The 20,614-nt window shown below is 42.1% G+C and overlaps 1 protein-coding gene across 1 annotated transcript in view; it reads left to right on the forward strand.

Moving 5' to 3' along the window:
• The window catches only part of pam (peptidylglycine alpha-amidating monooxygenase), a 46,753-nt gene that overhangs the window by 19,338 nt on the left and 6,801 nt on the right, over positions 1 to 20,614 (forward strand). The window contains exons 14-22 of the mRNA XM_079178769.1: positions 141 to 200; positions 14,463 to 14,592; positions 15,756 to 15,872; positions 16,024 to 16,096; positions 16,461 to 16,671; positions 17,074 to 17,277; positions 18,289 to 18,404; positions 18,710 to 18,806; positions 19,029 to 19,079. Coding sequence (XP_079034895.1) covers positions 141 to 200; positions 14,463 to 14,592; positions 15,756 to 15,872; positions 16,024 to 16,096; positions 16,461 to 16,671; positions 17,074 to 17,277; positions 18,289 to 18,404; positions 18,710 to 18,806; positions 19,029 to 19,079 — 1,059 coding nt within the window. The remainder of the gene's footprint in view (positions 1 to 140; positions 201 to 14,462; positions 14,593 to 15,755; positions 15,873 to 16,023; positions 16,097 to 16,460; positions 16,672 to 17,073; positions 17,278 to 18,288; positions 18,405 to 18,709; positions 18,807 to 19,028; positions 19,080 to 20,614) is intronic.

Below are 20,614 nucleotides of genomic sequence, written 5' to 3' on the forward strand. Positions count from 1 at the left end.
ACTTATGTAAGGTTCACACTCGCTATTGTCACTTTTCTCAATGTACGCCTCCTCGTCTTTTTAAAAATTTTTTTTTTATAATTAACATTTACATTATTCAAAGAGGACCTGCCTAATTAAACTTTATTTTTCCTCCAAAGACCCTCAAGATAACAAATTGATGTTGGATGAAAACAAAGCAGAGCAGGTTCTGGATCAGGGTAAGTTCAAGGACAAACAACTCCAGTCTGATAATCAGGCTGAATTCTCAGTTCAGTCACTTTACTATCCCACTTGGGCAACTTGATTTATCGCTCAAATGACGACAATTGGAAAAGCAACAAACGGAGGCCTCGTTTAATTCACTTTTATACAAATATCTGAGTTATAGAGGAATTATGGAAGACTTTATCTGCTCATCCCAAATAGGGAGGTTACAAGTAACAATGTTATTGTCATTGTGCAGGGTTGGACAACAACAAATGTGATCTGATTTTGCGATATAAAAAATAAAACAAACAAAAGATTTTATTATGTATAGAGGGTGGATGATGAAATAAGGAGTCTCACAGCCTGAGGAAAGAAGCTGGTTACGGTTTGCCAGCCCAGCTACCACAACCAGCTCAATTATTAGCTCCCAATTCATATTGTCTCGCAGTATATTTTGTCACCTGACCCCACTTATCACGCCACTGTTGTTATCAACTGGTAATTTTTTAAACATGTATATGTTTATACACTTAGCCTTTTCTGATTTATACTGCTGTGAATTCACATTTTGAGAGCTCACTAGGTTGAAAAGCATGATTAATGGTAATCAGCCCATGTGCTTTGTTGTTCATTTAGACTTCGATGAGGCTCATACTGAAATGTATCTGCTGTAGCAGCATACATCACATATCTGCTCTGACAATCGGACCAAACTTGTCCTTAGTTCTTCGTCGGATTTAGGGATCGAAAGGACAGGTTTCTCAGAATCAGAATCAGAACCGTTTATTGCCAAGGAAGTTTGCACCTACAAGGAATTTGTCATGGCGTGTGGTGTGTAACATTTAACAATAAACAATAACACTAAACAATCAACACAGTGCGAGAAATAGAAACATTAATATTTACAATAGAATATAAAAGAATATAAAATAAAGTGCACAACAAACAGATAACAGGACTGTAAACAAATGAAATGTTAAAGTGTCGAGTGTAGTCAAATAAAGAAACAGGGATGTGCAGGGGAGTGACCGGTAGGAAATTGTCCTGGGGATGACAGAGTTAGTCGGGGTCCCGGGCTCTGTTAATGAGCCCGACTGCGGACGGGAAGAAACTGTTCATGTGGCGTGAGGTCTTGGTCCTGATGGACCTCAGCCTCCTGTAAAAGTAAAAGTCTTGGAGGGATGGCAGATTGCAACCAATCACTCTCTCAGCAGAGCGGATGATGCAGCCACTGCCAAGGACAAGGACAAGGGTGATGGAGGAGCAGAGGATGGACTCGATGATGGCTGTGTAGAAGTGCACCATCATTGTCTTTGGCAGGTTGAATTTCTTCAGCTGCCTCAGGAAGTACATCCTCTGCTGAGCCTTCTTGGTGATGGAGCTGATGTTCAGCTCCATCACCAGATGGTCAGTCTCCCACATGTAGGCAGACTCATCCCCACCAGAGATGAGTCCAATGAGGGTGGTGTCATCCGCAAACTTCAGGAGCTTGACGGACTGGTGACTGGAGGTGCAGCTGTTGGTGTACAGGGAGAAGAGCAGAGGGGAAAGAACGCAGCCTTGGGGGGAACCGGTGCTGACGGCTTCACGCGCTGCTTCCTGTCAGACAGGAAGTCTGTGATCCACTTGCAGGTGGAGTCGGGCATGTGCAGCTGGGAGAGCTTGTTATGCAACAAAGACGGGATGATGGTGTTGAAAGCAGAGCTGAAGTCCACAAACAGGATCCTGGCATAGTTTCCTGGGGAGTCCAGATGCTGGAGGATGAAATGAAGGGCCAAGTTGACTGTGTCATCTACAGACCTGTTGGCTCTGTAGGCGAACTGCAGGGGGTCCAGGAGTGGGTCAGTGAGGGGTTTTAGGTGGGACAGGACTAGGCGTTCAAAAGACTTCATGACCACAGAGGTCAGGGCGACGGGCCTGTAGTCATTGAGTCCTGTGATCCTAGTTTTTTTGGGGACGGGGATGATGGTGGAGGCCTTGAAGCAGGCTGGTACATGGCATGTCTCCAGGGAGGTGTTGAAGATGTCTGTAAACACCGGAGACAGCTGATCAGCACAATGCTTCAGGGTGGAGGGGGAGACAGAGTCCGGGCCGGCTGCTTTGCAGGGGTTTTGTTTTTTAAAAAGCCTGTTGACGTCTCTCTCCAGAATAGAGAGATTTGTCATTGGGGAGGGGGGGGGGGGCGCTGGGATGGGTGTTACAGAGGCATGAGCCCCTGCTGAGCTGGGGTCTGGGGCTGGTTGATGGAGCTGTGGGGGATGGAGTCAGGACTGTGCCATTGTCTTTCAAATCTACAGTAGAACTCGTTCAGCTCGTCTGCCAGGCGGAGGTCATTCATAGAGTGGGGGGGTTTAGGCTTGTAGTTGGTGATCTGTCTGAGGCGTCTCCAGACAGAAGCAGAGTACTTGCTGAGAGCTGGTGTTGCAGTTTCTCAGAGTACAGATGTTTAGCGTCTCTCACCGCCTTACTAAACCTGTATTTTGCCTCTTTGTTCAAGTCCTTGTCCCCACTCCTAAATGCCTGATCCTTGTGCAGCCTTAGCTGTCTGAGTTCTGCTGTGAACCAGGGTTTGTCATTGTTGTAACTCACCCTGGTGCTTGATGGAACACAGCTGTCCTCACAGAAGCTGATATATGAAGTCACAGCCTCTGTGTACTCATCCAGACTGTTGGTAAACACCGACCAGTATGAATGAAGCGAACTCACGGGGGGAGTAAAAGGGTTTACAGTTTATGATGAAAGATTCCAGATCAGGAGTGCTGTAGAATCACTGTCACATCGTTGCACCAGCCACTGTTGGAGTAGAAACAGATTCCTCCACCTTTCGATTTGCCGGAGAGCTCTGTGTCGCGATCCGCTCTGAACAACTGGAAGCCTGCAGCTGGAACGCGGAGTCAGGCATCAACTTGTTGCACAGTGAGCGGACGTTGGAGAGAAAAATTCCCGGCAGCGGTGTACGAAATCCACGGTTGCGGAGACGCACGAACGCGCTGGCCCGTTTCCCTCTCCTACGGTGCTTCACTGCATGGGTTAAGGTGAGCGCACCTTTGACGAGAATGTCCAGTAATTCCACAGAGGTTAACAGAAAAGTTGGAAGTAAGTCCGCTGGAGTTGTTCCCCTGATGTTTATGAGCTCCTCTCTGGTGAAAGAGCTCCGGGTATCGCAGCAGAAAACAGTATTTACAACAAAAACAACACAAAACAATGAGCACCAACACACCGAGGCAGCCGTCCGCTGCGCCATCTTAGAAGAGATGTTGGAGAAGGTTGCCATGTAATGTAACATTTCTTAGTCAACCCTCTGTTTTTAACTGTTTTGTTAGTTCAGCTATGCTCAGGTGTATTCTATGGAGCACTTTAAACTGTATAAGATTGAGACGGGTTCAAAGGGAGGAATACTTTTCTTTGTTGTTTTTTTTGTTTGCTTTTTACCACCAGGGGTGTTGAACGTGTTCCCAGTTCAGCCTTCTTGTGAAGAAACTTTTCCAGTCTTTTGGAAAGAATGAATGAGTCTAATTTTGTAGTAATTTCAACACCAAGATTGGCCTATACGATTCACATTCTATTTTGTCTTTTTCCAATTTGTGGATAAGCTATATCACTGCCTTGCTCCAAGATGGAGGCATTTTAGCATCTGTTAAGGTTATATTACTAAGAAGGCTTGGTATTAATTAAAATCAAAATGCCTTATACTACTCTAATGGAAAGCCATCTGGGCCGGGTGATTTATTTACTTTAAGCCTGAAGATGGCTTTGTTTAGTTCTGTCTCAGTTACAGCTGCTGTTGTTCCTCTGATAGAACAGGCAGGTTGAGAGAATTATGGAATTCAACAATTGGTGGTGTGTATAATACTTGTTGTACTTTTTAAATGTTCTTTGTATTTCATCTTGTTTATAATGAGTAGTTTTAGAAACCAGTTCTCTAATTCTGTATATAGAGCTTGTTGTTTTTGCAGCTTTCTCGCCAGAAGTTTTATGGATTTTGGGCCAGACTATATTACTGTTTTGTAAACATTATCTTATTTTCAATTTTCTTGTGGATATAATATATTTATTTTGTTCCTTATTTTCTTAATTTTTATCATCGAATTCGTTTTTTGTTCCCCTTTTATTGGTCTTTTAATTATTTATCAAGTCTTAATTGTTTTGAGGTCCGAGGACCTCACCACCATAACTTAAAACCCTTGTGAAACCATGTTGCTTCTGCAGTATCCTTGGATAGCCAGGTTCCATCATCATAGAATGGTAAATGGACTTCTACTTGTATCGCGCTTTTCTAGTCTTTCGACCACTCAAAGCGCTTTTTCACTACATGTCATTCACACACTGATGGCACAGCTGGAGAAAGTTGGGGTTAAGTGTCGCGATCGAACCGTCGATCCTCTGATTGAACGAGGACCTGCTCTGCCGCTGAGCCACAGTCGCCTACATCCTTGCGGGATATGGCGTCTGAGACTTTATTTGTTTTTCTTTCAACATCTTCTTGGCTTTGGGGTATCAGGGTATTGGGATACAACGTTCCTTAAGCACTTCGAGAGGAAGCCATGGTCAGCGTAGAAGCAAACGTTGCTCCTTTTTTTCTGCCATGCTCTCCGGAACACCTCTAACTTCGTCTAGTAGCTCCCAAACTTGACCACTATAGATTGGGGCTTTGCCTGCATGCTGTTGGGCTTTGGAGCCATTGGTCGTGTGTCCGTTCAACTCTGAGCTCCTTGTCACGGGAAAGGTCAAGCACGCTTTTCAACAAGTAATCCGGAAAACCAGCCAAGTTGGTGCCTTCTTTATCTTCGGGTATTCTGTAAATCCCTAAATTATCTCTCCATGCTCAACTCTTTTGGTCTATAGCCTGGCTTCCAAATTAGGTTGGCGCAGCCACTTAATAAGTGTTGATGTTGCTTCATGCACAGTCTCAGTTTCATCTATTCTCCCCTCCGGTGACTCCAGACTTCAGTTTTTGTTTGATGTCAGATAGTTGTACCCTGTTAACCTGCACAGACTTAGCCTCTGCCTCTGCTGCATCCTCGTCATCATCATCATCTCGTCTATCATCTTCACTGTCTTCTTCCTTGACAATCTTCTGCCTGGCACTTTTGAACACTGAAGGATTGACTGAAGGACAGTGAAGTCCTTGTATATCTGGGATCCCTCCAGGTTGAAGGTCTGAGCATTGTGACAAAGCAGCATCACATCCCTCTCCAGGTATTTTCTGAATTCCCTGAATTACTTCGCAAGCTAGCTTCGGAGCTATCATCGTCATGAGGCCCGGAGAGCTGCTTCGACTACCTTAGCTCAATTCGGGATCATTTTATATCACATTTGTGGTTGGCCTTCTTCTTGTAGTAAGCCCTTTCTCCATTATTAAAAAAAGGTTCACTGGGATTTACAAAACCAACGTTTTCTGGGGTTATTTAGCAAAACAGTCAAGGAGCTCAAAAATTAAGCTCCCATCCTCTGTGACGGAACTTATTTTTGGGATTTCTTTTATCCGTTTAACTCATAGCATGGTTTAATAAATAATTATTCTTTGTTTGTACCAAGAAAACACAATGTTGAATGTTAAAATGTCACCATGTTCAGTTGAACATTATTAAGTACTCCTATCGGTACTCTGTATCGGCAAGTACATTTGCTCAAGATTTCAAAGTTGTTATACTGTCTGCCAGACGTCGGCAGGCAGCTGGGTGGATGGGGTCCCTGATAATCCTGTTGGCAGTGTAACCGCCTTACATGGCAGCACTACATGGTGATGTAGCCATTCAGGATACTCTCAATGGTGCACCTGTAGAAGTTGCAAAGTATCCTCGAGTCCAAGTTGAACCTCCTCAGACTGCGGAGGAAGAAGAGCCAGGTCAGGGTGGAGGATGGGAAGGTGCCTATCCGCACAGCCTGGGGTCTGACCCTCAAGAAGTTCAGGATCTAATTACAGAGGCTGGTGTTGAGCCTTAAGTCTCTGAGGCTACATCCACACTACTATGTTTTCGTTTTAAAACGGAGGATCTCTCCTGGAAATCTTCCCCTTTTTCTTCTCTCTGCTCTGCTCTGCTGTTTTCCTGTGCAGGCACTCTGTCAGCTCTCTGACACTCCTACTTTTTGGGGGTCTATCTTTCCTCTGCATAGCAGAAGCGTCACCACCTCTGAGGGGTAAGACAGTAGAAGGGTCTTCTTGTCCTCTATTCTAAGGGGGGTAAGACCCCTAAGGATCTATTCAAGAAGTCTCTCCCATTCTCTCGTTGGGGAAAAGCCCAAATCTCACAGTTGTTCTGCCTCTTTTATCCTGGTCTGATGCTGGTAACCTCCCTTATTTCATATGTCACTCACACATGAATCCTCCTTCTTTTTGAGCTGACACAGAATGTAACTGGTTTGATCCGGTTAGAACCATAAGCACTCTATAAGGCTCAAGTGACCATGTTTCACAAAGGGCCTAAGCAGTTTATATGCCTAATCACTTCTATTATGAATTTAAAAAGTTTATAGGTTTAATGGTTATACTTTGAATCAAAAAGGTTACAGTTTATAATAGTTGTACTTTTATGCTTTCATACTTTTCTATGATCTTTCAACAGTGTAAACGTAGTCAAGTGTGTTACCACCACGAGTAGGACAGCTGATGTGTTGGTGATAGGAGGGCAGGGCTAGCAGAGCTTTCCTCAGGTTGATTTCTTTCAAATCTCTGGCTCCATTAACAACAGCCTCCGGATGTGAGGTCTCAATCCTATCGTTCATATAACTGTATAAAATACCTTTAAGATTACAGTAGGTTATACTGTGTTGTACAGTAATTTATGCATTCTCAGCATTAAATTGCATGAAACGTCATTCCGATCCACTCTGCTGTTTCCTGCTGGCTAAAACCTTTCCTTCTCAACTCTTCACTGTCCCAACACAGTCTTCTGACATCCCAACCCATTTTCTGCTAGGTAGTGTCTACCAAAACCCTTTTTACACCATAGGCTATGTAGTGGCCAATACATATTTGTTGTATTTTATCCTTTTGATATCACTAGTCCCAATGAAATATTTCGTCAGCCTTCTTAACAAGTGAGCTAGATTGATGTGTAAAGCAAGACTTTGCCTATAGCCTACAGTCTCCTTGTCCATTATTTCCATTCTTTCCTGTCCTTCTCTGCCCTTGTCTGTGCAGGTGACCTCTATTCTCTTATGTCCAAGCTGCTAGGCCAGAGCAAGGACGTAGCTCACATTCATAAGTCCAACCCAAGCAAGATGCAGAGTGCCCAGGCTGAGTTGGTGGCTCAGATTGATAGCTTAATGCAAAAGAAAGACCTGGGCTTTCCCAGTGCCAGACTAGCCTTCCAAACCAGGGAGGATCATGTTTTGGTGAGGGACAGAGTCCACAAATTCCATCAACTTGAGGCCACAGCCAAGCCGCCGAGAAGCAAGCTGCTAGCTGAAGGTGGGTCCTGGATGCTAGTTTGTTGTTATTGATGCTGAAGACATCCCCCTTGTTTTCTTTGTGTGGTCCAGTATTCTTAAACTGTAACACATGTGTTGTAACACAGTACAAATATAACCCATTGCTTTTTGCAGAATTTATTGTGCTATGAAATTACTTTAAGATATAATTATAAGTTAATTATTAAGTTATTCATTATTAAATAGATTTATTGAAGTATGTACACCTTGTAAAATCAGGGCTGACTATGAGACAGGTTTCTCTTTCTTTTACTTCCTGGCTGTAGCATCTTGTTTCCTCTTCACTTCTGTCTTCTCTCTCCTCATCCCTTTCTTTGCTGTCACTCATGGATATGTTCCTCAAACTGGCCCCTGCCCCGAGGCAGACCTTTGCATTCTTTGTAACACAGGGCTAATTTCAGTCTGAATGTCTGATAACTCTGCAAAGCAAAGGTTAGGTGTACATTCAGTGCTACCCACCAAACATATTATGTGCATCCTTGAGGTGTATCGCGTTGATTTCCTTCCACATAAAACCTTTTTAAAGATTGAATGCTGCACGGTTTGCACCCATGTTTACTACGGGTGGAGGAAAAATCGATACAGCATTGTATTGCTATATTTCGTGTATAGAACAGTGTTTTTCAACTTTCTCTGAGCCGCGGCACATTTTTTACATTAAAAAGATCCCACGGCACACCAACAACCAAAAAAGTTACAAAATTACACCTTTCTACCATAATACAGCATACATGTATATGCCAGGGGCTTCAAACCCAATCAGAGAGAGGGCCAAAATAAAAAATTGGGACTACGTTGAGGGCCAAATAGGGTCAACATTTCATAAACAGGATAGAAGGGATATACAGGTGCTCTTTCCACATCAACTGCAAACAGATTGCTGAGCAGTTGAAATTTAAATTTCTGAGCTGTGAGTGAACTCTGTGCCGAGGGTTTGGCAACACGGGAAGTGACCTAAGTTTCCTTGCTGCATCTGAGTCCCCCACAGGCGCCGCTTGGCTTGGAAAGCTCTCACTGCATCATACGTGTCTGTGATCACACGTCTGTGATCATACATGGCTGATCATACATGTCTGTGATCACAGACGTGTGATCACAGACGTGTGATCACAGACGTATGATCAGACATGTATGATCACAGACATGTCTGATCATACATGTCTGTGATCACACGTCTGATTATACACGTCTGTGATCATACATGTCTGATCATTCACGTCTGTGATCACATGTCTGATCATACATGTCTGTGATCACAGACATGTGTGATCACACGTCTGTGATCACACATGTCTGTGATCACACATGTCTGTGATCACACGTCCCTGAAGCTGGAGGTTTAGCGCAGTGAGATGCTTTATGTCGGACAAAAAGGCCAGCTCACATCGTCACTTTTCATCCCGGAGCTCTGTGGTGTGGCAGGCCAGTTATGATAAACAATATTTTCTCGCGGGCCGGATATGATTGTACCGGGGGCCGGATTTGGCCTGCGGGCCTAGAGTTTGACATGTCTGATATATGCTGACAATTTAATGACAAGTCTTTCAATGTGTTGATCCTTATGAGGCTTTTCATCTGGGTTAGAATGTTCTCCAGGGCCCAGTTCAGAGTCTGCATTTTTCCTTTTCAAATATTTCTCCATCGCTGTTCGTCTCGTCACCGCAACCTCTCCCATCATTTAGTTCTACTGTCTTAAATTAACAAGGTCATTACTGCGCTACCTACTGCCACCCACTGGCACGGAAGAGTATTTATTACTCAGTCACTATATTGCAGCTCAGACGCTCAACAATGGCAAAGTATTTGCAACAACTAAACAATATTTTAATAGTAAAAATTGCACACCTGACGATATCTCGCGGCATACCACAGTGGTTGAAAATCACTGGTATAGAACGCCATAGATCTTTTATTATATACACTATTAATATTGCAATAAGGGATGTCGGGATTAACCGATTTGGAAGAAAGTGCAGTTCTATGAGTCATGGTTTCATAACCATAAGAATGGAAGAAGCCACGATAACTATGGTGTCCTGATTCCTGCATTGAGACGTTGTGAGTGTGAGTGAGAGAGAGAGAGAGAGACACAGACGGACCGACTGAAAGAGCAGGGAAATCTTCCTTCACGCGAGTCACATAACACGTGTACTGGTTTGTTTTGTGTGTTTGAGAGTGTTGCTGACATTTCAGTAGGGAACCAACCCTCCAGCCTTCCATCCGCTCTAAAGTGCCTTTAATTGACAGTGAAGGAGCATTTCAGATATAAAAGGACCAGGGAGCATGTGAACCACGGATAAGTAATAATTTGTATTGGACGATAGTAAATTACGTTATCATGATATGTTCAAATGTATGCATGTCAAATGTAGATTTTGGTGAAAAACTTGAATAAAACTAGTTGTTTTAAGGAGATGGTTTCACAGCAACATAGATATTAGAGTTGAACTAGAAAATGCATTTCCTGCTGAAAATGCGTTGGAATGCTGAAATGAATTGCAAAAACATTGCTGAAAATAGATATCCAATTAAAAAATAAATAAATAAATAGCAAAAAGCTTAATAATTCAAAAAGATTAGATTACAAATATGAAAAGTCACATCACCCCTCTCCTGAAAGAGCTGAACATTTTAATATTCGAACGGTTTCTGTAGCTTAAGAAATGTCAGCAGTAGTGATATTTGTTGTAGTAGTAGTAGTTGTAGTAGTATTATAAGTAGTAGAAGTATTAGTAGCATTAGAATAAGTGTGTGGGGGGGTCCTCCAAAAGTGTTCAAGACCTGAATGACTGTATGAGAGAGATGCACACAGAGAGATAGAGGGAGAGAAGTGTATGTGCGCATGTGTCTGTGAGTCTGTGTTTATCAACATTGCTGATTAGCTTAATCACAAACACCTGTGTGCCAGCAGCCTGTTCATGGAGAACAGACAGGGAAACACCTCTCAAACGAATCCTCAAAAACCCCATAACCGTAGCTCCTATTGCTCCGATTATTGCTATTAATGCATGAGGAAGGATGAGTTGAACAACAGATCCTGTGAAAATTGTGTCTGTAGTGTAAAAAATGTGGCTAAACTGGCGATGTAGAAATGGGTTACCGTGTTCTGTGGAAGATGTTTTTGCAGCAAGATTTAACATTGGTCTCTATGGAGCAGAAAGTTGGTTTTCCTCTCAATTAAGTGATTTTTTGCCAAATGTGTAAATCTGTGGGATTCCACAATCACTTGACTACGACAACGACAAGATTAGCTACTTCAAGATCAAAACAATATATATGAAGAGTGAAAATTGTGGAGGCAAAGGCAAAAGACAAATATTTTTTTCACAAGATTCTGAAGCTGCTCTTCACTCTAGCGGTGACATCACGCACTCTAAGCTGCGCAATACACACCCATTATAAAGGCAGAAAAGGACTGAAAAAATCCTAAAAGTTAAAATGGGACAGTTCAAAAGGTGTAAAAGATATAAAAAAAGTTGAATGATGCGGCAATAGATCAGGATTTTTTCAACATTTTAAAGTTGAAATGGTGTCTGTAGCTGAAAGTATGAGGAAGTAGAAGGATTTGAAAGTTGAAAAAGTTTAAGAGGATTTGAAAATAACTTAGGGTGTCCTCGGTTTCACCGGCTACCGTGTCTTCTTCCTTTGGATCCTACTCAGTCTGGTTCAATACTTTTCTATACCTCGTTCTCAGAGCTCCTTCCAGCCACGTGCTCTCCCTCCTCCTCTCCTCCTGCAGCTCTTAAGTCCTGTCTCAATCAGGTGGCTTAAACACCCACACCTGGGTGAGTGGTGAGGCCTTCTGGGAGCTGTAGTTGTTGCCTCGGTGGTACCCATCTACCACCTGGCCCCTGTAATGCCACAGTATGTCATTTCATGACCATATGAGCTGAGAGCAAGTGGCTCACAAAGTGGCCTGTTCAAAGGGATTTTGTGGGCTATTTTTATTTCCAGAGTAAAATAAGGTAATATATTATTAGAAGGTAAGAACTTTGAAGTGTATTAATAATTCAAACCATAAAAACTTAAGGGTGATTGGAGTAATTAAAAAAAACAATAATTAACATTTTTAATGGACTATAATTGACAACTGAATTTATTTTATCCAATACTGTACAAAAAAATAAGAATTGATCAAAATCTGTATTGTTCCTAATCACTGTCATATCTAAATTTGTGTCTTTTTTTAAATTTAAAAACAGTGGCATCATCTCAAAACCTGGCATGGGTAATATTCTGAAAATGAATAAATACTTGGTAGTTATAAGTTTTTTTTTCATTAAAAACACAACAGTGGCATTATGTAAATAGACTGACATTTAAAGTGTTAAAATAAATATAAAAGAATGAATATCCGGCCGTTATCGGGACTGATGTTGGTTGAAAGATTATCAAACTAAGTGGGGAAAGTGAGGCACAATGTTATTGTACACAGACAACAGAGTTAGCGTATAGTGGCGTAGAAAACGGTCCTCTTGGATACAGTAGTCCTTACAGTGTGTTCGTGTGAATGTTCAGGCCTGCACACATGGATAGGTTTTATCAGCTGTGTACATCTGGACACTCCAGTTCTGGCACGACACTTAACCCCAAACTGCTCCCATAGGCTGTGCCTGTGTGTATGAATGGTTAAATGGTCCAATCACATTCCCTGATGGGTGTTTGCACCTTGCATAGGCCATGCCATCTATGTATGAATGGGTGTGAAAGTGTGAATGATGACATGTAGAGTTAAAGCCCTTTGAGATGAGAAGATTAGAAAGGCGCTGTAGAAGTACAAGTCCGTTTGCCATCTATACAAGTCCTGTCCCCATTCTCCTGTCCAGCCTGTCCAGCTCTGTCAACATGCTGGAGTCTGAGGGGAAACAGCAATTTTGAAGATGGCGCCGCGGATCGCTGCCACAGTTCTGAGCTCTCAAACACTTTTCCTGTTTTTATATGTTCCGTCATTTGTAATTCTCATCCATTCAAATTCACAAGGGAGGAACTGCTAAGCATTAGACAGTTAACTTCACACAATTATTCAAAGGTCTTCACAGATGCAAAGCTTTTGTGAGATTTGAGCTGGAGGAGCAGAAGCCTCCCATGAGACATGGAGGCAAGTGCACAACATACAACAGTACAATAATATACATACATACATAAAACAAAAACTTTATTATAATGGTCATATACATACAGGTACGTACATGAAATTTGACCTTGGAGGAGCAATTTGGGTTCCGTGACTCACTCAAGGACACTTCCACAGCCAGGGATCACACTGACAAACTTGACACTAGCAGTAGAACACATTGTGAATACCTGCACACTTTACATTTACAAGAAAAACAGCATACTTGTTTACCTTATATCTGTCACAATTATCACATAATTAGCTATGAAAAAAACCACCTACCTGAAAGTCATTACATTATCGGTGTGGTGACTTTAACAAATATCCATTTTATCTTAAAGCCACTGGAGGGCGAACGGGAGAACTTGTTCGGACACGTGTTCTATGCCACAAACATTTCACTGTCCAGTGCTCTTTCTTTTGATCCGTTGATCCATTTATTCCGTTTGCACATTGACACCATAACAGAACACCACAGGATAATACACCACAGGATAATACACCACAGGAGACTACACCACAGGATAATACACCACAGGATAATACACCACAGGATAATACACCACAGGATAATACACCACAGGATAATACACCACAGGATAATACACCACAGGATAATACAACACAGGATAATACACCACAGGATAATACACCACAGGATAATACAACACCTTGAAACTCCACGCGACACGTCGGCTGACACGCCACATTGACACGGTCAAACACGGTTAGCTTCCCGTCCACACACACCTGATCCTCATTACCAGGCCCTCACCTATATGCACTTTTAGGTCAATGTGCCGCCCACTGTTCAATGTCAGAACTGCATGTGTGAACCCACACTGTGTTTCCCTCAAAAACAACAAAACCACATTATGGCTCCAACAATCAGTAAAAATTTTATCAGTCTTGGTCAAGTTATTCAATTATTGGGTCTTATTACATTTTAAATCAGGTTAAGTGCAAATATTATTAAATTTCCAGGGTTTGTTGTCAAGACTGTAAAGAAATGGACCAACGAGGTAGATGCTGGAATTACAGGCCTGGTTTCACTACATTGAACCTTTTTTTTAAATTTGTTTTACAACTATTTCTGGCACTTTGACACTTTGAGTGTGGAAAACTATGAATTCCAAGAGAATGTTTGAAAATGTGTGCCGAGAGCACCATATTTGAAAGGGTGATCTTGTCCCAGCCCTCTCTATGACGGCTAGCTTTTCACCCAGCTTTCGAATGTGGCAGTTCATTTTGTACAAGTTTATTTTTTTCAAGCATAATCCGTCCCTTAGTCCACTCAAACTGTACTAAATTAAAATAACAGAATTCCAAATAGACGCATTTGGAACGTTCTAGGTGTAAAGCTGTATATGCAATCTGGCAGTAAGCTCCAGTTTCTGTCATAGATCTCTATTCAGGTTAACGTTTGGCACCGTTGTGTTTGTGTGTGCTCATCCATGCTCACCTCAGGGTTTAACTTGAGCCAGAGATACAGTAATACACACTACAAACAAAGCAGACTGTGGAGCCTCTTTTATTAACAGTTACAGAATGCCAGCGATCACCTTTGACATCACATTAACAATACCTCAACCTGTGTGTGTGTGTGTGTGTGTGTGTGTGTGTGTGTGTGTGTGTGTGTGTGTGTGTGTGTGTGTGTGTGTGTGTGTGTGTGTGTGTGTGTGTGTGTGTGTGTGTGTGTGTGTGTGTGTGTGTGTGTGTGTAGACTACCATCTGGAGCAAGTCTCAGCGTGGCCTCAGAGTTCTCTCCAGTTGGGTCAGGTGTCAGGACTTGCCCTCGACTCAGATGCTAACCTGGTCATTTTCCACAGAGGGGACCACCACTGGGGGGCAAGGTATGTCGCTTCACTTATGGTATATTCATTTGTGGTTAATAAACTGATTCTATCAGTCCTTAAAACAGAAAACTCATAATGTATGTTTTAAACATAATGGAACTTGTTTATCTGGAGGGCACACTACCATCACTACATCTTTCGGGCTACGTCCACACTTTCGTGACGTTTATGCCTAACTTCCACACCACTCCGGCACTTCAGAAACCCTCAGACGGAGCGGTTTGAAAACGCTACAGATGCCGTTTTAGTCTGAATGGGCAGAAACTAAGACTTTTGAAAATGATGACACAGATACCCACGTTTGCTACTTGATTGGGTCGTAGCCTTCACGGCGTGGAGAGAGCAAACAATGTAAGCTTTGATTAGTTCTTGATCAATTCAACATGGATAGTACAGGTGTTGCTCACCTCGTTGTCTATGCTAGCAGCTGTTGTGCAGTTAAACTCTGCATTTTATAATTCATAATTATTTAAGCGCTTTGTCCAGCGGTGTTATCTGCACGTTTGAAGGCACGGTTTGCAGCTTGGAGGAGGGCGATGGACATAAAACGAAGGACATTCCTTTTCTTATCTATGCTTATTTTATTCTTCACAACTATTGTGTAGTTCACAAAAAACTGTAAACGCACAAAATAAATTCTGCTCTCCAGTGCAACATGGACTTCCAGCCACCCGGCAGAGCTACTAGCATGAGAACAGACAACAGCGTAACGAGTGAAAGACGTGTGTTCAGCACATTTCTAGACCCATAATCTCAAACTTTTGATTTGTAACTGTTCATTTTAAAGTACATTTGAGTAAATGTATGTGTGAGAGATCTATAGGCAGCCTTCTATCCAAGTTTTGAAAATAAAACTTGTTTTTATCCCCACTAAATCTCTCTATATATGAACATCTTAAGTATCAAACAAGACCTTTTATTCTAGGAAGTACAACAATTCTCCGTTGAATTTTCTTAAGTAGATAATCGATTGTCCATCAGATGACATCACAGGCAGACAGCACAGATCTGGTTTGAACTACAGCCTTCATACATAGCAGAACGTTCCTATCACTGCAGCGTGGATGACAGCTGGGTGTATTTAAGGAACAGCCAAAAGAAGTTCAAATTGATGTGGAAAATCTTTCTCTGTGGAACTACAAACTAAATGTTTTCTTCAGCTCTTTTAACAGCCAGGCTAGATACCAGCAGAGGTCCCAAGGACCTATTCAGCAGTCCACTATTTTGGTTGTGGATCCAGCCAAAGGCAACATTCTGAAGGCATCCGGCAGAGATATGTGAGTTATAGTGTGCTTTAGTTTTCTTTTTTATGAATGCAAGTGCTGAACATGAACAGAGACAACCAGGCATTTATTGTACTGCTGTACATCCTGTTTCACAACCAGAGTGAAAGCTGTCTCGTAATGATTCATATCTCTGATGTTGCAGGTTTTTTTTGCCTCATGGAATAACAACAGACAAGAATAATAATTACTGGGTCACTGATGTGGCTCTTCATCAGGTAATGTGCAGGTGGTGTTCCATCCGAACTGAGTATGTTTAAGTAAGCATTGACACAGATTGACCGGGCCGATATAGTATGTTTAGCAGATCAGTTACATCATGAAAATAAAAGGTAATGATGTCCATGTCATAATCGACATCGAGAAATATATTTCTTCAACAATTCATAATGATGGTCAATGGTGACCGAGTTGTTCACACATTATTGTTTTTTGTAAACTATTTGTAAATAATTGTTATACAACATTAAAACGTCATTTGTAAACAGTAGGTCTGATGTTAATGTATTCAGAAGAGACTCAATACTCACAACACATAATGAACCAGCACCAATGAAGAGTTCCCGTTCTGTCACTCATCAGGTGTTGAAAGTGAGCAGCGATGGCAGAGACAGAACGTTGCTGGCACTTGGAGAGGCTTTCACGCCAGGAAGTGACAACAACCACTTTTGCCAGCCCACTGATGTGGCTGTAGACACTGAGACTGGGAACGTCTTTGTGTCTGATGGCTACTGCAATGCCAGGATACTGAAGTTCTCAGCTGAGGGCAAATACCTGTCTCAGTGGGGTGCAGGTAAGAATCTGACTCTACACACAAAGCCTCTTGAATGTTTTAAAGCAGGTCTTGTTAGACAAAGGCCCTTTTCAGTCTTGTGTTAACAAAATGAATTTAGTTTTTAGAATAGGAGCTACAGTTTTTGTCTGAAAGGAAGTTGTATGACAGTTGCGCCTCAGCTTAAACTCCATGCAAAGCCTTTGAAACGGACTAGTCACTTTGAAGTTAACCTAGCAACCTTTGACTGCTGGAGATTACCCAATTAGAGCAGTTTGACACACATAGAGAGACAGTAACACACAAAAGAAAGGGATTTCATTTTCTGGAATAACATTGCTTTGTATTGTTGTTGCACGATTGCCCAACCTCTTACATGTATTGCTACCATAAATTATGATTGTCTTATTTTTCTGACTAAAGGCTCATCAGAAAGGAAGAGGCGCATTCCGTTCCGAATCCCCCACAGCCTGGTGTTCCTTCCTGACAGACAAGAAGTTTGTGTGGCTGACCGGGAGAACGGGCGTATCCAGTGCTTCATGGCCCAGACTGGAGAGTTTGTCAAGGAAATAAAGAAAGAGGAGTTTGGAGGGGAGGTGTTTGCCATCAGCTACAGCCCTGCTGGAGGTGAGTTCACTGATTGAGCTGACCAGGGACATTCATCACATATTGTTTAAATAGTATCTTGCATCATTTTCCTTTTCAATTAGTCATAATGAAAAATGAAAGGGCGCTCTTTTTAAATTCATGGTTAGGACTGCTTGGACTGTGAAAGGTTGTATATTGTCTTCCAAGGGTTTAAAAGAGTCACAATGACATCATCACGAGACACAAACAGAAAGCCATTGTTACAAACTGGAGGTGTAACACAGGCATATTATGAATTGCATAATGGAAGATCCAGTGTTTTTGGAGCCAATACTTCTGGGTAAAAGTTGGGAGATCTTAGCTAGAAATGCTAGAATACGCCTTTAAAGCTGGAGTGCGGAACGTTTGTGTCCCCCCTTTGGCAATGAGAGTAATTACACAAACACTGTTGACACATGACGTCTACAGGGGAGCTCGTCTCAATGAGTGTCCTTCCTCGCTGTCCATTGCTTTCTTTCTCTTACTTTCTTTACTCCTCTCAATAAAACTTTTTTTGTTTTATCTCGTGTCCACCCCAGAAACCTCTCTTGGACACCGTTTATTTAAGTTATGTTCAGGATCATATCAACATTCATGGGGTAGTTTATGGATGAAAGCATTTCTGTTATGTTGGGGGGGGGGGGGGGGGGGGGGGGGGGGGGGGGTGTTTACCCCCAAGTCACGTCATACGGTTGCACATGCAGGTTGGATGACCCTACATAACATAGCTTTCTTCCCAAATGGTTTTAAACAGTTGAATAATGTAAAGTAAATTGGTTAGCATGTTTGGTTCAGTTGCTAAAGTTAACGTGCTGCCCAAAAGCCTGGCTAAACCCTGGCTAACGGTACATGTTTTTAAGTCAAGGATTCCCTTTATATTGTGTAATCGCAAGTGCCTTACAATTATGTGTGTGTGCGTGTGTGTGTGTGTGTGTGTGTGTGTGTGTGTGTGTGTGTGTGTTTGTGTGTGTGTGTGTGTGTGTGTGTGTGTGTGTGTGTGTGTGCATGAAGGTGGCTTAATCTTTGCAGTAAATGGGGAATCTCCATATCGCTCCTCTCCACTCAGAGGTTTTGTAATAGATTATTCAACCACGGATATTTTGGATACCTTCAGCCCAGAGAAGAAGGTAATTGCACACACACACACACACACACACACACACACACACACGCTCTCCCCGTTTCTCTCTAGATTCTATCTCTACTATACTGAACTACTGGTGAAGGCTGAGTATGATTTCAAAGAGAGGAGTGACAGAGGGGACATTTGACCAGCTATACAGTGAGCTACGCTGAGGGTTACCTCCAGTCTGAACATAATGTCTGCCTTCTGAACAGACATGTACTCTACCCAGACCATTGGGCTTTTGGAAAAGTGATCATTTTTGTTGCCTAAACTTTGACATTATGCTGTATTGTCTTTCATTTGCAGGAGTTTAAAATGCCTCACGACATAGTTGAAACCAGGGACGGTAGCGTCTTTGTCGGGGATGCAGGCAGTAAATCAGTCTTCAAGTTCACCACTGAGAGTAAGCTCAGCTTCATTAAGGCTGTGATGAATCTAAACTATGTAATGCTCTCTTGTGCAGAATCCATCTTAACTTGGGTGTGTTGCGTTAACTGAAATGCACTATTGTAAATATTGGTGAGAATACAGAAATCATGCTCTTTGCAGATGAACTGTACCTGTAATTGAACTTTGTAGTTTTATTAACCTGGATAACAACTGGATTTTTCATTTTCATTCTCAGAGTTACATCGCTCTGTGAAGAAAGCTGGTATCGAGGTTGAAGAACTTGATGGTAAGTATTGTTGAGTTTAACATTTTTGATGTTCTTTATCTCAGTAAAAGCACAGCTGCTGCTGAGAGTCCAGCCTGTTGCTGCTGACACCTCAAGGCAACACACAGCATGTGACGCACATTAAAACATGTGTGAGTCGTATCCAAATCAGTTAATGTGTGTGGGGATAGACCTGTGTTCTCTTCTTCACCATGAAAAGTTGACTTGTTCTTTGAGAATCCAAAAAGACATACTTTGTATAACTCCAGCCTAACGTTTCAAGCTCCTTTCCTCTTCTTGCTGAGAATAGTAGAAATGTGAGCTCGCTTGGTTCTAATGAACAAAGTAACGTTATCGTAAGATGGCCGTCCTTCAATCAGAGGATCGGGGGTTTGATCCCTGGCTCCGCTAGTCCATGTCAATGTGTTCTTGGGCAAGACACTTTACTCCAAGATGCTGCTGTTATGGTAAGATAAGATAATCCTTTATTAGCCCTGCAGTGGGGACATGTACAGGATCACAGCAGCAAAGTGGACAGAGCAGCAAGACAGAGTAAAAAACAATAGCAGCAGTATTATAAATAAGTAATAAACAGTAAAGAATAGCAACTAAGTCAAAAACTACACAAATCCACAATAACTAAATATAACTCAAAATAACATAAACATATTATATATACAGAGTATTTCTTTTTTTTTTATTGCTCAGTGTAATTATTGCACAGATTCTGTTAGTGTTGTGTGGTCTACTGGGAGCACAGCTGGTTGTGCAGCAGGAAGGAAGGACCTGCGGTGCCTCTCCTTCACACACCGTATATACACATATACATATACGTATATATACATATATACGTATATATACATATATACGTATATATACATATATACGTATATGTGTATATACGGTGTGTGAAGGAAGGACCTGCGGTACCTCTCCTTCACACACCGTATATACATATATACGTATATATACATATATACGTATATATACATATATACGTATATATACATATATACGTATATGTGTATATACGGTGTGTGAAGGAAGGACCTGCGGTACCTCTCCTTCACACACCGGGGGGGAATCAGCCGGTGGCTGAAGGAGCTGCACAGAGCTGCAGGGCGTCCCGCATCATCCTCCTGCCTCCCACCACCTCCACCTTCATGGTGTTTGAATAGTTAGTAATAGTTAGTCCTGATGGGCAGGTGGCACCTAGCATGGTAGCCCCTTCCATCAGTGTATGAATGTGAAGGTGAATGGTCACTATATAAGTACAATTCCACTTCCAATTTAAACGATAGTTGCTGACAGACTGAAGTAGAAGTACACATAAGTAGGCTGTATGTATGTGAGTGTATATAGATGTGTATGTGGGTAGTGCACCTGTACAGGAGGAGGGTGTTTTTGTGTTGTAAAGATGTTGAAAGGCTTTTGTACACTCTGCTTCCAAATGAAAATAATTAGTTTAGAAAAGTTGTGCAATAGGCTAACTCAGTCCCCAGCAAGAGGATTGTGTCTGCCTTTGACACTTGCACTACTGGCATCTTAGTAAAGAG

The sequence above is a fragment of the Pholis gunnellus genome, assembly GCF_910591455.1.
Source record: "Pholis gunnellus genome assembly, chromosome: 18".
Classification (NCBI taxonomy): domain Eukaryota; kingdom Metazoa; phylum Chordata; class Actinopteri; order Perciformes; family Pholidae; genus Pholis; species Pholis gunnellus.